General features: G+C 42.5%; 1 protein-coding gene across 1 annotated transcript in view; it reads right to left on the bottom strand.

The window, feature by feature from the left end:
• atp2a3 (ATPase sarcoplasmic/endoplasmic reticulum Ca2+ transporting 3) overlaps window positions 1-14,143 on the bottom strand; it is a 251,460-nt gene that overhangs the window by 30,813 nt on the left and 206,504 nt on the right. The window contains exons 18-20 of the mRNA XM_078548727.1: window positions 10,947-11,080; window positions 3,557-3,674; window positions 2,226-2,343 (exon numbers count right to left, since the gene is read on the bottom strand). Of these exons, the coding sequence (XP_078404853.1) occupies window positions 2,226-2,343; window positions 3,557-3,674; window positions 10,947-11,080 (370 nt within the window). The remainder of the gene's footprint in view (window positions 1-2,225; window positions 2,344-3,556; window positions 3,675-10,946; window positions 11,081-14,143) is intronic.

Here is a 14,143-nt window from a genome sequence, read left to right as displayed (position 1 = left end):
GTCAATGATCTTGGCATGCCACAGACAACAAACCAGAACTTTTGTCTCTATTGACCAAGTGTGGTAAAAATGTGGCAGGATTCTCTGATCCAAGCCAGGATGGCTGGCTTCAGGTGGCATTGCAAGCAGAGGGGCTGGGGCAGGGGGTGGGGGGGGGTGGTGTTGGGGGCAAGGGGGCATTCACATTCCATAACTGCCACTGGACAGAGCATGACTGTGGACATCATCTGACAAGAAGATTGTGATCAAACACCAAGCTCCTCTGAACAAGCAAGAGCTGTAAACTGAAGCGAGAATTCAAAACTAAATGAACCGTAATGAGGGTTGACAGGGTGCTTGCAGCAGTTTCTACTTGAAGGGAATGTCTCTTTTTTCATTATGTCAGCTACACTCAAACTCACTGACTAAAAACTGTTCTTTAATCAGAGCGAACACAAGGGGCTCTGGGTCAAGGACAAAACAGCTCCCCACAGGGCCTCGGTTTCTCACACTCGCTCAGTACAGCCTCCCCTAGACTCGGCTAAGCCAGGAGTTTCTAGCCCTGATTTTCATTCACTGCCCCTGTGAACCACACCAATCGAGTGAGTTTCACCTGACAGGAACCAGATAGTTAACAGGCAAAAATACGCCAGAAAGTATAGTTGTTGTAAAGCCCAGAATGTTAGCGTCGTACACTGATCCCTTAAAAAAAAACTCAATCATACAGAGCAATCCTAACAAGACAGACTCACTCTGTAATCTCACAGCAGGCCAGTCCTGGCAATCCACTCACGCCTGTGTCTCTGCCACCTCTGGTGCTAGGTAAATCATACACACGCCAAGGCAGACGAGGTGGCAGCTGAGAGCAGGGTGGGCTGTGTTGGTGGTGGAGGAGCTGGTATTCATTTCAGGGCAGATTGAAGTGATGATACAAATAGGACTCCCACCTCCCCTCACCCATTTGAACATCGCATGGGTGGCACAGAATTTGCAATCCATATTCAGAAGATTTATTTGCCAGTGTCTGATTTTGTGTGGCATGTATGGTGCAATCCACAACTCAAATAGAGGATAAGTATGACTGCTGTATATTGGGTCACACAGTGGTGGTGCTTTCAGCCCATTGGGAAGGGTAGTGAGTCCCACTCTGATCCAATACTGTACTTCAGGGACGATAGCTCTATCTCCAGATTGGACTGAACAGGTCGACACACTGGGGCCTCATGCAATATGTACACAGTATTGTCCAATCAGTACCTCAAGCATGAAGAGAACTTCTTTATCACAAAAGATAAGGGAGTTATCTGTGATTAAAACGATTCACCACTGACATTGTACCAATTAAAATTCCCAGACCATGACAGTTTAACCCATTGTTCTTCAAGGAATTATTAACCGAGAAAATAGATGGGCATCACGATTTATGAAGTAAGTTGGATTTTTATTGCTGATTCCATTGATTTTTTAAAATCTCCTGGAGTGAATTTTTCTCTCCCAGCTAAAACAAAAGATTGTGATGCTTCTTCAACGAAAAATACATCCCTTAATTTGCACTGATTGACTTGTAGCAATGGAGTTTGCCATGATACCAGTAAGGAATCAGTCAGGCACATTCTGTTCCTGCAGGAACCTAGTTTCGTGGCCGATTCAGGACTTACTGGTTTACTGGGTTAGATGGTTAAACACAATATCCAGAGATGAGTCACTAGTTAACCATCTTATTCCAAACCTCTTGGGGCTTCAAAATTATGTTCTGCTGCTAGAAACACCAACAGGGTCATTCTCTCCCATTGGCTAATTTTTGGATATTTTGAGTCTGATTTGAAACCGGGAAAGGATTGCATTGACTAATCGCACTGAGCAATTCAGTATCTCCATGAATTAATAAACACAACAGTGAAATAGCATTTTGAATAAGCCCTGCAGCTAATCCTGGGCCTGGAAATCACCATGAATGCCCTCTCCTCCTGGCAACACAGTCCCACAGACATAAGCGCATTCAATAGGACCCAAGGCATCCCTTTAGGACAGACAGAGAGGATAACCAAGTCCCACGAGAAAAAAAGCAAGCTGGCATCAAGAAACCAGTTCCTTCTGGTCAGTGCTGCAGCAGGTCCTTGTAGGTTAGAGCAGACAGTAAAGCCAGCAAATGAGAGGGGCGGAGACTAAGACGAAGAGCCAGGAAATGTCCCCAAAGCATGCTGGAAGCCCACTATTGGTCTGACAAACTACAACAGGGTCTTTACCCTCTACGTAGTTGCGGGATATGTATTTGAGCGTTTCGTCCAGCAAGATGACAGGCAGGGAAATCTTCAGGACCACAACCCACTGAGGCCAGTTTAGAGCGGTCACCTGGAATATCAGCTGTTGAGTGAGAAAGAGGACAAAGTGACAAACTCATCACAGGAACACATTCAGCAGACAGCATGCATTTGCTATGACTTCGATTTAAAGCCTTATCATTTATCTGCAACAATGCTATCCAATATATTAGCCACTAGTTGTATGTCTCGAATCTCCCTTGTGTTAAATCAATGTGATTGACTCTCAACTACTCGATGAAGTGGCCTAGCAAACCATTTGGTTAAGAGCAACTAGGGATGGGCAATAAATGCCAACCTTGCCAGTGATGCCCACATCCCATGAAGAGTAAATAACAGTCTCAAGTAGTTAATTGGGAATCGGGATGTCGCTAATTATGTTTCTGATTAGTTAATTAAAATTAGTAACAAGCATTGTCATTGCTCATGTGATCTCAATGCTTATTTGCATATTGCATACAGATGATTTTAAACATATTGTGTGCTTCTTGGTAATATGGTGAGATTTAAAAAATAGGGAATAGGTTTTGAATGCTCTGAGTGATTTGCTTCCTTGGTGACTGAATGAGTATATTCAGTAAATATATATGTGTAAAGTGGATTTGCCTGTGTTCTACGAAAAATAGTGCATGCGGCTAAAACAGTGCTAGCGTAGCAGCACCTGTGGCCTTCAGTGATTTCTATTGGACGACACTGACCCATAATAAATTAAAGGTCTTACGTCTGAAGATAATTCCTACAAACTGTTTCCATTGTAAATTCCCATGTCAAAATTCATAATGGAACTGCCTATGTCAATGCTTCACCTGAAACAAGTGAAGGTGGTTTACAAGTTTACATTGGCAATATCCATTATAACAGCAGACATAAGAATTTACAATGGAAATATAAAATTAAAGATTGAATGCACAACTTTAAAATGATTCTGAATTAAGTCTGTGCATCCTGGAAAAATTCCCTGGTTTCTAACCCTGCTTTATCCAAAGTCTACATCAGCTCTTGGTCTCCCATGCACACACCCATCATGGGAGCTGAGCTCTACAGCAATTTGCTATAGATGTGGCACGTCCCATATTTGGGCATCACCATTCTGTGACACACAGTCACACCTGCAGTGATGTATATCTAGCACTAGATGGGGCTTCTGGTTTCAAGATGGCAGAAATAGAGGAACACAAAATGGGCACTGGTCTACAGACTACAGGACTACATTCCCTTTGTTAGCACCTTGCACTCAATTCCAGATCCATACTCACAGGCAATGGCTCCATATAGAGGATCAGGAAATGCAGTGACATGGATATGCAGATGGTCCCCAGCAGCCAGATATTCACCCAGGGGGGCATCCTCAACAAGGACTGGTTCTCAGACAAGCTGCAGAAAAAAAGATGATGAAATGTTGGAGAAGCTTAAAAAGCAAAATAAAACAAAATGGACAGATTAAATTTGGAAGCTGTCTATGGTCAGACTGATACAGTACTGTAAATTCAGCAAGACTCATGTGCTGCCTCAATAATTTACCACTAAATTCTCTGCTAGCATATTCATCAGACAACCAATAGGTTTTGTCACACTTTTACCTTTGGGGCATTTTATTTACGTTAAAGGGGCTATTATGATACAACTTGCTGTTAGAGAAACAATGGGAAACTTTTGTGTGGCCATTTAATATCCAATCAACCAATCTAAGACACATTCGCTACCATTCAGGCCCTGTGAGGTGACAGTACAGTTTGACAATTGCAACTAACGATCACAGGAAAATGTTAAACACACTTGAGGAAGAGGAATGGCTAGACAGTCAGCTTCATTCTATTTATTTAAAGTTCACCACTTGTTGGAAAGGGCTGGATTAAAGCATAGGTCTATGAAGTCAAATAAGGGGCACCCAATATAAACTCACCATAATGCAGAAAAATGAATAAAACCTCTGGATTATTTCATTTAGAGGCACTATATTGTGCTAGATATCTTTGTGCAGCTTTGTAAACATTGATGTTATGTTCATTCCCATGTTTTTAATCAACTCTACAGGTATTTCATCTATTCCAGCTGCTTGCCAGTTTTAATCTCATTTATTGCTGCTCTTATCTCACTCTCTAGTATTTCTGGTCCAATGAAATTGCTGTCAACATTACTCTATTCTTCAACCTCAATCATTTCAGGTTTTTCATTTTTTTTGCATATAGCTCTTCAGTATGCTCCTCTGCCTTTTAGTTATTTCATCAGGGTTTGTGAAGAAAATACCTTCCTTAATCTCTGTTGCTGTTGTTTTTAGTCCTTTTTACTTACACTTTGTACTAATCTCCTTTGCTTTTACAAACATCAGGGCCAGGATTTTAAGCCCTGTGGGCAGGCGCGCACCCGGCCCGAATGGATGTGAAGTAGCATGAGATGGCGTTGGGTGAGCATCCCGACATCATTGCGCACTTGCGTGATATTTCGCTCGGCAGGGCACACACGGCTTTTGGAAGTGCACCCGCCAACAGTTTAAGTGGGCAATTAAGCCCATTAATGATGCAATCAACAGCGATTTTACATGGCCCGTCCACATTTACGGTTGGCGGACAGGCCCAGGTGACATTCACATTTTTGCTTAAACCTTGATCTAGGGTGGGATGAAACCTCCCTGGGGAAATACTAGTTTTTTATGGGGTTTGCTTTCAGTTGCTTGATTGTGCTGCGTTGACATATTTTGCTGCATTTTTGTCGTTTCCTTTAGTCCATGGAGGTCTACAGCTCCTTGGGGCAGCTGTCTGTCTCCAGGCAGCTCACTAGAAGCGCTCACCCACACCTTCAGTTAGGTCGGCACCTGCCCTCTTCCCACCCCCACCCCGGCAGTGTTGAGCATTTCTCAGCACGTGCTTCACACTGGTTGGCCGTTAATTAGCCAACCAGCATGAAACTGCGATCGGGGGCCAATCGCGGTCAGAGGCCTATTTCCCATCTGTTTCCCGGCCCGCCAATCACGTGTGCCTGACGATCGAAAAATTCAGGCCCAGGTTAACCCTTCCTAGTTGATCCAATTCTTCGAGTATTACACACTGATGTTTTAACTATTGTTCTCGCACCTTTTTTGTTTTTCTTCTTAATTCGCTATTCAAGTGTCTGTATTTCAGTTTATCTTCTTCAGTAATGTTATTCTTCCATTTTCTCCTTTCTTCTATCTTTTACAACATTGCAGTTGTAACCCATGCATTCTTGATCCTCTTCCTCTTAAAAACCCTGTGCTGTTCTTCCCTGCTTCCTTGACAGATTCTTTAATCTGTTTCCATTGCTCATTTGTGCTGAGGGTATCCTTACCTAGTGCTTTGTTTACTTCATTTACAAATTTCTCATTTAGTTCTTTCAGCCTCTCTAGGTTCTGCCATTTTCTGTGCATTCCACCTTGGAACTTCTTCAGCCTGGGTACTCTTTCCATTTTCACAAGATTATGATCTGAGTCTGTGGCGCTCCCAGCTGAACCTTCAAGTTCTTAACACTTTTCCTGTATCTTTGCCTTACTATTACTTAATCCAGTTTAAATCTTCCTGTATCACCAAACATTTTCTGTGTCTTCTCTTATGATGCCCAAAATACACATTTGTTATCATGAGTCCTGTTCTTCTGCAAAAATCTACCAGTTTATGGCCTTGCTCATTTCTTTTTCCAAGGCCCATATGCTCCTAACTCTTTGTCATCTCTTCCTTCTCCAACAATACTGTTCCAACCTCCCATAACATAGCTCTACCCACTCTCCTGTTCAATGAGTTTTCACTTCTATCATACATTTCATCAATCCTCTCTTCTAGATGTTTACTTATCAGGGGAATGGCCACAGAATGCCATGTAAACAATAGTGATCACCCTAAGAAAGAAGCCAAAGGCATGCCATGTTCTGACTTTTGTACAATTAGTCTGATTGCCCATCAATTGAAGATCGTGTTGGGAGTTACCTAACAAAGAGACTGGATGGGAAAGCACAAAACTACATCGGAGATGACCAGTTTGGGTTTCAGCAAGGAAGAGGGCGGAGAGGAGCTATTGACTTTATAAGATTAATAACTGAATACAGTTTAGATGGGAATGCTGTGTTTGTTTTGTAGATTTTGAGAAAGCATTGGAAATGAGTTGACTAGATTAAGCTCTTGAGGGTGCTGAATGACATTGGGGTAGACTAGAGAGATAGACTCTGTACTGTACATGGGACAAACAGCAACAGTGAGAGTAGCCTACAGAGAGCTGGAACACTGTAATTGAAAGAGGAGTTTGACAAGGTTGTTGTTTATCACCAGTCCTCTTCAATGTCTATGCAGAAGCAATGATCAAAGAAGGGTTTGAAGGCACAGAATCTAGCATTAAGATTGGCGCGGGGGGGGGAAATGATAACATAAATTAGATTTGCAGATGACAAAGCACTTGTAGCAAGCATAAGAAATATTACAAGAACTAATAGACATACTAATAACAGCAGGCATGAAATTTGCAATCAAAGTAAACATTGGCGAAACCAGTGATGTATATCTCAAAGTCACCAAGAAATATTCATATAAGGGGAGAACCAGAACAGATGCAAGAATTCAAGTATTTAGAGAGCTTAATATCTGCAGATGGAAGATGCAACAAAGACATAAGAACAAGGATGGCAATGGGAAAGGTTGTATTTAGCAAGAAGAGGCTGTTACTAGAATAAACAACTCCAAAAGCAATTTGTAAAGAGGTTGATTTGGGGTGTTGTTTTGTTTGGATGTGAGACTTGGACCTTATGAAAGGTGGAGACTAACTTGTTAAATAGCTTTGAAATGTGGGTTTGGAGGAAAAGGGAAAGGATCTGCTGGGCAGAAAAGGTAACAAATGATGAAGTGCAGAGGAGGGTGAATGATCAAAGAAATTTGCTGAACGTAATTAGGGAAGACACATTTTAAGAAGAGACAAATTTGTAAGAGATGTTATGCAGGGAAGGTATCAAAAAAGAAGAGGAAGGAAGAGAATATCAATGTTGGATGGCATGAAAATTGAAGGAAGTTATTGGCAAATAAAAATGACACAGGATGAAAGGTAGAAATGAGCCAAGGGCTTGTCTTTGGGTAGAGCACTCATGATGATGATGATATTGTGATATGATCATAAGGGAGACCAGTAACTTTTAAAAAGAAAGTCAAACTCCTAGTTATTAACTGAAATGTTTCATGTTCTAAACAAAACAAGTACTCCTAACTTATCACTATATTTCATAAACACTTATTCTTTATGCCGAGAAATTTCAACAGGGCACTCCCCATACTGTTTTTCTTTCCACCCAGGAGTTCCCCTATACTTTACAGGATCTTGAGGGTTCTTTCACTTCTCCTGGGACCAAACCGAGGTGTGCCACAGGTCTCTGGAATTCACTTTAATTCTCCTCAGTGTTCTTGCTATTCTCTGAGGCATGAGATTTCTGGGGTCCTTCCACTAGCATTTGGTTAAGTGAACCTCCAACTCTCCATAAGCACCTCAGAATTCTGAACATTCAGCTCCAGCATGAGTTTCACTGCCTACTTGCTTAGTGGCCTATAGCTCCTGTCAGACTTCTCTCCATCTGCCCGTTTCTAAACTGTTGCAGCTCCAAACATGAACTGCCTGTTTTGTGTGAAAAATCACACAGATAAACTCAAAGCAAAAGGATAGCTCCCTTCAATCTATCTCCATGGTAACGTGACACACCTGAGATGCCCCAACTACAATTCCTAAACATGCCCTTTGATATGAAAAGTATATGGATTCTTTAAGAATCTCCCTTATTTACCAATTGCTTTCCAACATTTTTTGATCTGGCGAATTACACAAATAATTTCAACCCCTTATGAAGTCAAACGTTGACATTTCATCTCCACCAAGGAACTCAAAAAGGGGCCGTCTGTTGTTTAAGGTTGTCTCACTTCAAACTGTCATCGCTAAATAAACACAGGCCACCATATAAATTACAATAACTTTAGCTCTGTTTATCAACATTTCAGATTGCATTTTTTTTCTACCATTTAACTGACATTTAATACTTCAATCTGCAACATAAAAGTTTTACTCCTAAAACATATGAATAATTAAATTAGACATTTTCACAACAATTGTGTTAAATTTGCTTTATCATTGAGGAGCTGTATCAGCCTATGGACCTATTCTTTCAGGCACTTTACTACCTATTTATGTTTCACTTGATCGGGAGATCACAGAGAGATACCAGGAGGTCTTAATTTGGCTCTGCTGTTGGCCACAACCAGCAAGCTGAAATAGTGCATTGGATCCATGGGCACTTACAGAATGCAGATCAGAAACTGATAAAGGAGAACAACAACAATTTGCATTTATATAGCACCTTCGACATAGTAAATTGTCCCAAAGGATGTCACAGGAGTGTAATCAAACAAAATATGACACTGAGCCAGATAAGGAGATATTAGGGGTGGGATTTTCCGCACCTGCCCACTGCTGGGATCTTCTGGTCCCGCCGCAAGTCAATGGACTTCTGGCTGGGGTAGCGCCTCACAAAGGGGCTGGAAAATCCTAGCCTAGGTCAGATGACCAAAAGCTTGGTCAAAGTGGTAGGTATTAAGGACTGTCTTAAGGGAGGGAAGAGAGGTGAAGAGGTGTAGGGAGGGAATTCCAGAGCTTAGGGCCTCAGCAGCTGTATCAATGGTCGAGTGATTAAAATTGGGATGGACAAGAGGCCAGTGTTAGAGGAGTGCATTTATCTCAGAGGGTTGTGGGGTTGTAGGCGGTTACAGAGATTGGGAGGGGGGGGCAAGGAAATGGATGAATTTGAAAACAAGGCAGGCAATTTTAAAAGTGAGGTGTTATTGCACCAGGCATCAAGGGAGGTCAGCAAGTACAGGAGTGAAAAGGATTTGGTGAGAGTGAGGACATGGGCAGCAGACTTTTGGATGGCTTCAAGTTTACGTAGTGTAGATATGTGAGGAGTGCATTGGAATAGTCAGGTCTAGTGGCAACAAAAGGCTGAATGAGGGTTTCCACAGCAGATGAGCTGAGGTAGGGATGGAGTTTGGCGATGTTTGGGGGTGGAAATAGGTGCTCTTAGTGATGGTGAGGATATCTGGTTGGAAGCTCATCTTGGGGTCAAATATGGCACTGAAATTGTAAAAGGTGTGGTTCAGCTTTAGACAGTTCAAGGAAGAGGGATGGGGTTGGTGGCCAGGGAATGGAGATTGTGGCGGGGAATGAAGACAATTGCTTCAGTCATCCCAATATTTAGTTGGAGGAAGTTTTTACTTGTTGAGCAAGCAATCTGACAGTTTAGAGAAGTGAACGGTCTAGAGAGGTCATGGTGAAGTAGAATGGGTGTCGTCAATGTGCACGTGGAACCAAATGTAGAAAAGTTAACTTCTCTTTTCTCTTTCAGATGTAGTTCTGTTGTATGGTAGATTTGAATGAATTTGGAGTCCTAACACGCAACATCATCTGGCAGGAGCAAAGCTCAGGAATTCCCGTAACTTGTGTCTGCTCACCCAGCATCATGTGCCATTTATTTATAACATCGAGCCCTTCATCTCCAGATACCAAATAACCAGTTTGAGTTCCAAATACCCAGCCTCAGTAAAGGAAATGAGATCATTTAAAGGTAGAATGTCGGTGGGTGGGGGGGTAGAATGACTGCCAACCAGCAGCTCTATTACCGTGAGCATGAGAAATAAATCTCTTACTGTCACAGTCTGTGCTGGGAGTGTGGGGGAGAGGTTACAGCATGGGAGGGCAAGCTCACTGAGTAGGGAGGGGCAGGATCACTGGCCTGGGGAGAGGGGCAGGGGCACTGTATGGGTGGTTAGCGTTACTGTGAGCAGGGGAAGGTTACTGAGAGGGGGGTGTGGGGGCTGCAGGGTTTGCGTGTTACTGAGTGAGGAGAAGGATTATTGAGGGAAGAAGGGTTATTGAGAGTTGTGGGAGGTTTAAATGAATGGGGGAGGGGGGTTACTGAGTGTGACATTACTGCGTGTGGAAATGGGTTACCGAGAGTGGGGAAGGGTGGAGGGATTACAGTCAAACCCACTGGAGACACATCCATCGCTGTCAAACACTGTTGCCCATTGTGCCGGTCTCTTTAGCCAGCTTGTTGCAGACATACAGTATACTGTACCCCAAGCAGAGAAAGCAACTCTCTATACTTACCATAGACCTAGGTGATGTAGTAGTAACCCATGAATATACAAACCATTGCACAGTGATGGCTGTTACTATTGCCTAATGCAAAATATCTATAAGATGTCAAAATAGGTGGAAAAAGTATCTGTGAATAATACATTTTGTGGCTTGAAATGAGGATTCTGTAACATTATTCATTTGGAAAGCAAATTAAAAATCTTCAGAGCAAGATATAAATTATACACTCAGAATTTGGTCAGGAGCGATGCACCGAGAAATAAGGATCCTGAATAAAAATGTAATATTTTACAGCGGACGATGTTCTAAACCAGCTCTCTCCTTGTTTCTGTGTTTCCCTCTCTGCCACAAATAGAGGTAACACAGAATTTTGCAAAGCAAGTGGTGTCTCAGTGAGAGTTGGTGCAGGCTTCCCTTTACAACCTGAGTTTGTCACATTGGGTGGCACCCATTAGTAAAGAATCTGGTGTGGAGAATGAAGCTGGGCTGCAGTCTTCAGGATGGCTCCAGGTCACTCACCTGTTCAGTGCATTGCACATTTCGATGGTCACTAGGACAGACAGGGCCATGGTTGTAGGGTAACGAGACTCAAAGATGCCACACTCAATGTTTTCGTAGAGTGGGTGCTCTGGTGTACATTGCATGAAATGCCGCTGGGAAAGCAGAGAGAGAGAGAGGTGAACTGATTTATAAAATAGCAAGTGGATTACAATCATACATGTGCCTGTCAGGATTCACTGTCATGCCTATTGTAGCTTACATTATTTATAATGGTGGCAGCCTTGGATTAATGGGTAGCGCTCTCAAATCTAAGTCTGACGATATAGTTGGGTCAAGTCCCAATCCAGAAACTTTAGTACAAAATTTAGCTTGCTGCTCCTCAGTGGACTGCTGAAGGAATGCTGCACTGTCAGAGATGCTGACTTTCAGGTAAGACATTAAATTGAGGCCCTGTCTGCCTCTCAGATGGATGAAAAAAGATTCCACAGCTCTACTGAAGGAGGATGAAGGTTAAGGGAGCAAAGAATTAAATAACTGCTTCAGTCCACAGCAATTAGGAAGAATGGACACACAGAGTGAAGGTAGTGGAACAGAAAGATACAGACACAAAGAAAGGCAGAAAAAGACTTTTGTTTGCTGTACATTATAAAGCGCCTTTCACAACCACAGGACATCCCAAAGTGCTTTACAGTCAATGAAATACTTCTGAAATGTAGTGACTTTGTAATGTAGGAAAGGTAGCAGCCAATTTGCATACAGCAAACAAGCCACAAACAGCAATACGACCACATAAGCTGTTTTATTGATGTTGATTAAGGGATGAATATTGGCCAAGACACTGGGGAGAACTCCGCTGCTCTTCTTTCAATTATGTCATAGGATCTTTTACATCCACCTGAGAGGCGGATTGTTTAATGTCTCATTTGTAAGATGGCACCTCTAGCAGTGCAGCACTCCCTTACTACTGAATTGAATTGTCAGTCTAGATTCAGAACTCAAGTCTCTGGAAAAGGATTTGAACCCACAACCTTCGGACTCAGAGGCGAGATTGCTACTCACTGAACCACAGTTGACACTTGCCCCTTTTGCTGGTTTAGCTCTCTCTTTTTCTCCGGATTGCTCCTCTTTGTATCTGTAGTTCTCTTTCTGTTATGCCTCCTTCACTCTGCGTCTCCATTATTCTGAATTATCTGATTGTTGTGCACTGGAAGCAGTTATTTAATCTCCTGCTCTCCCTTTTCCTTCAGCCCAACTGACCTGATCCAATGGGCTGGCCAAGAGGGAGCTCACCACTGTCAGGCAGCAAGATTGGAGAAGCAGCCAACCAAATCAGCCGGAAACAGAGCAATAATTTATATTCATTTGTTGATGAGAGGGGCCTCTCTGAGCCATTGGTCCTTATGCTACAGTGAAGATAGAGAGAGCTGTCAAGTACCAAGCAACAAAGCTAATTAAAAAGGCTAATGGAATGTTCACCTTTATCTGAAGAGTGTTGGGGTAGAAAGCTGCGGAGGGAGGAGGGGGTGGTAGTAATGCTTCAGTTAGACAGAGCTTTGGTAAGTCTCCATGTTCTGTGTACTGTGTTCAGTTTTGGAAAGGAACAATATACTGGCATTGGAGGGAATGCATTGCAGATTCACCAGAATGATACCAAAGCTAAAAGGGTAAATTATATAGTCAGGTTTCATAAACATAGCTTGCATTCCCTTGAATATAGAAGATTAAGGGGTAATCTAAATGGTGTTGACAGGGTAGATAGAGAGGAACTGTTTCCTCTGGTGGGGGGAACCTGTACAAAAGGGTGTCACTTTAAAATTGGAGCAAGGCTGTTCAGGTTTGAAAACAGAAAGCATTTTTTCATGCAAATGGTGATGGAAATCTGAAACTCTTCCCCAAAAGGCTCTAGGTGCTGGGAGTCAATTGACATTTTCAAGACTGAGATAGATTTTTGTTAAGTAAAAGCACCAAGGGATAAATGGCAAATGGAGTCGAAGTGCAGATCAGCCATGATCTAACTGAATGGAGAAACAAGCTGAAGGTGATGAATGAACGGTTCTGACAGAAGGCTACTGAGCTGAAACGTTAATAATTGGAGCTTTCAAGTCTGAGATTGATAGATTTATGTAGGATATCAAGGGATATGAAACAATGGTTACCACTGGAGTTGAGGTACAGGTCAGCCATGGGTCAGGCTTGAGGGGCTGAATGGCCTCATCCCATTCCTATGTAACAATGGCAAGTGTGGGTTTCCCACCGTGGCCTCATGTTGTACAGTTGCCTCTACCCTGACCATCCCTCAAATAAAGCCTGATCTTTAACAATGAACATATAAAAGTGTTAGACAGAAAAACACCAGTGAGTCCATCTAGTCTGTCCCATACAGTCACAATGCCTTGTGCATCATGATGCAGATACTCCCCACACACTCAGAGCCCTGGGAAAGGCAGAAAATCCAGACTAACTAGGAAAAACTCTGGTAAATGCCTCTCTAACTTCTATAGATGTCCAAAACTAGTCCAGCACTGATCCCAACTTAAAGCTGATGGAAGGTATGATTGGCATGGCAGATTATGGGTTTACATTTGACATGCATACATGATGCGGTGTTTCTAGTGTGTGCTTGTGTGAGGGAGCACAAATGTGTGTTTAATCTGTGCGCGTATTTGGCAGGTGGATTTGCACAGGGCCAATGTATGCACTTGTTTAGGGTGTGCATCCAAGACTGGTGTGTGGGCCCATGTTGGAACGTGATTAGAGAAGTGTGCCTACTTGTGACGTGTGTGCATGTGTTTGGGGCGTTGAGTAGTCTTGTCTTTATTTGGTGAAAATGTTTGTTGCTGCCTCATCCATGCCCCTCCCACCTTGCTGCCATTTGTTGACAGCTTTGTCCATTCAGAACTTTATTGGCTCTCAGATCAAGCTCATAATTAGCTCAAACTCCCATTTGAAAAAGAAATATTTGTGTCTGCACGCACTATATCACAACATGGAAGTGTCTACACAAAGAAGTACTTTAATAAAACACAGCCACTGCATTGTACAAATGGCCAGAGCAGGAGCAGGATAATGTAGCAGAGGAAACTTATGACGGTTTGTTTGGATTCAGTTGCTGGATCAAGACAGAGATTATAGTAAAAATCAATTGTTGAGAACTTCCAACAGATAGCCAATAACATAGTCAAGATTGAAACTTTGACCTCTATAAAAGAGCAGCT

The sequence above is a fragment of the Cetorhinus maximus genome, chromosome 9, assembly GCF_964194155.1.
Source record: "Cetorhinus maximus chromosome 9, sCetMax3.hap1.1, whole genome shotgun sequence".
NCBI lineage: Eukaryota > Metazoa > Chordata > Chondrichthyes > Lamniformes > Cetorhinidae > Cetorhinus > Cetorhinus maximus.
The sequence above is the reverse complement of the archived record's forward strand: the minus strand, read 5'-3'. Positions and strand labels throughout refer to the sequence as shown.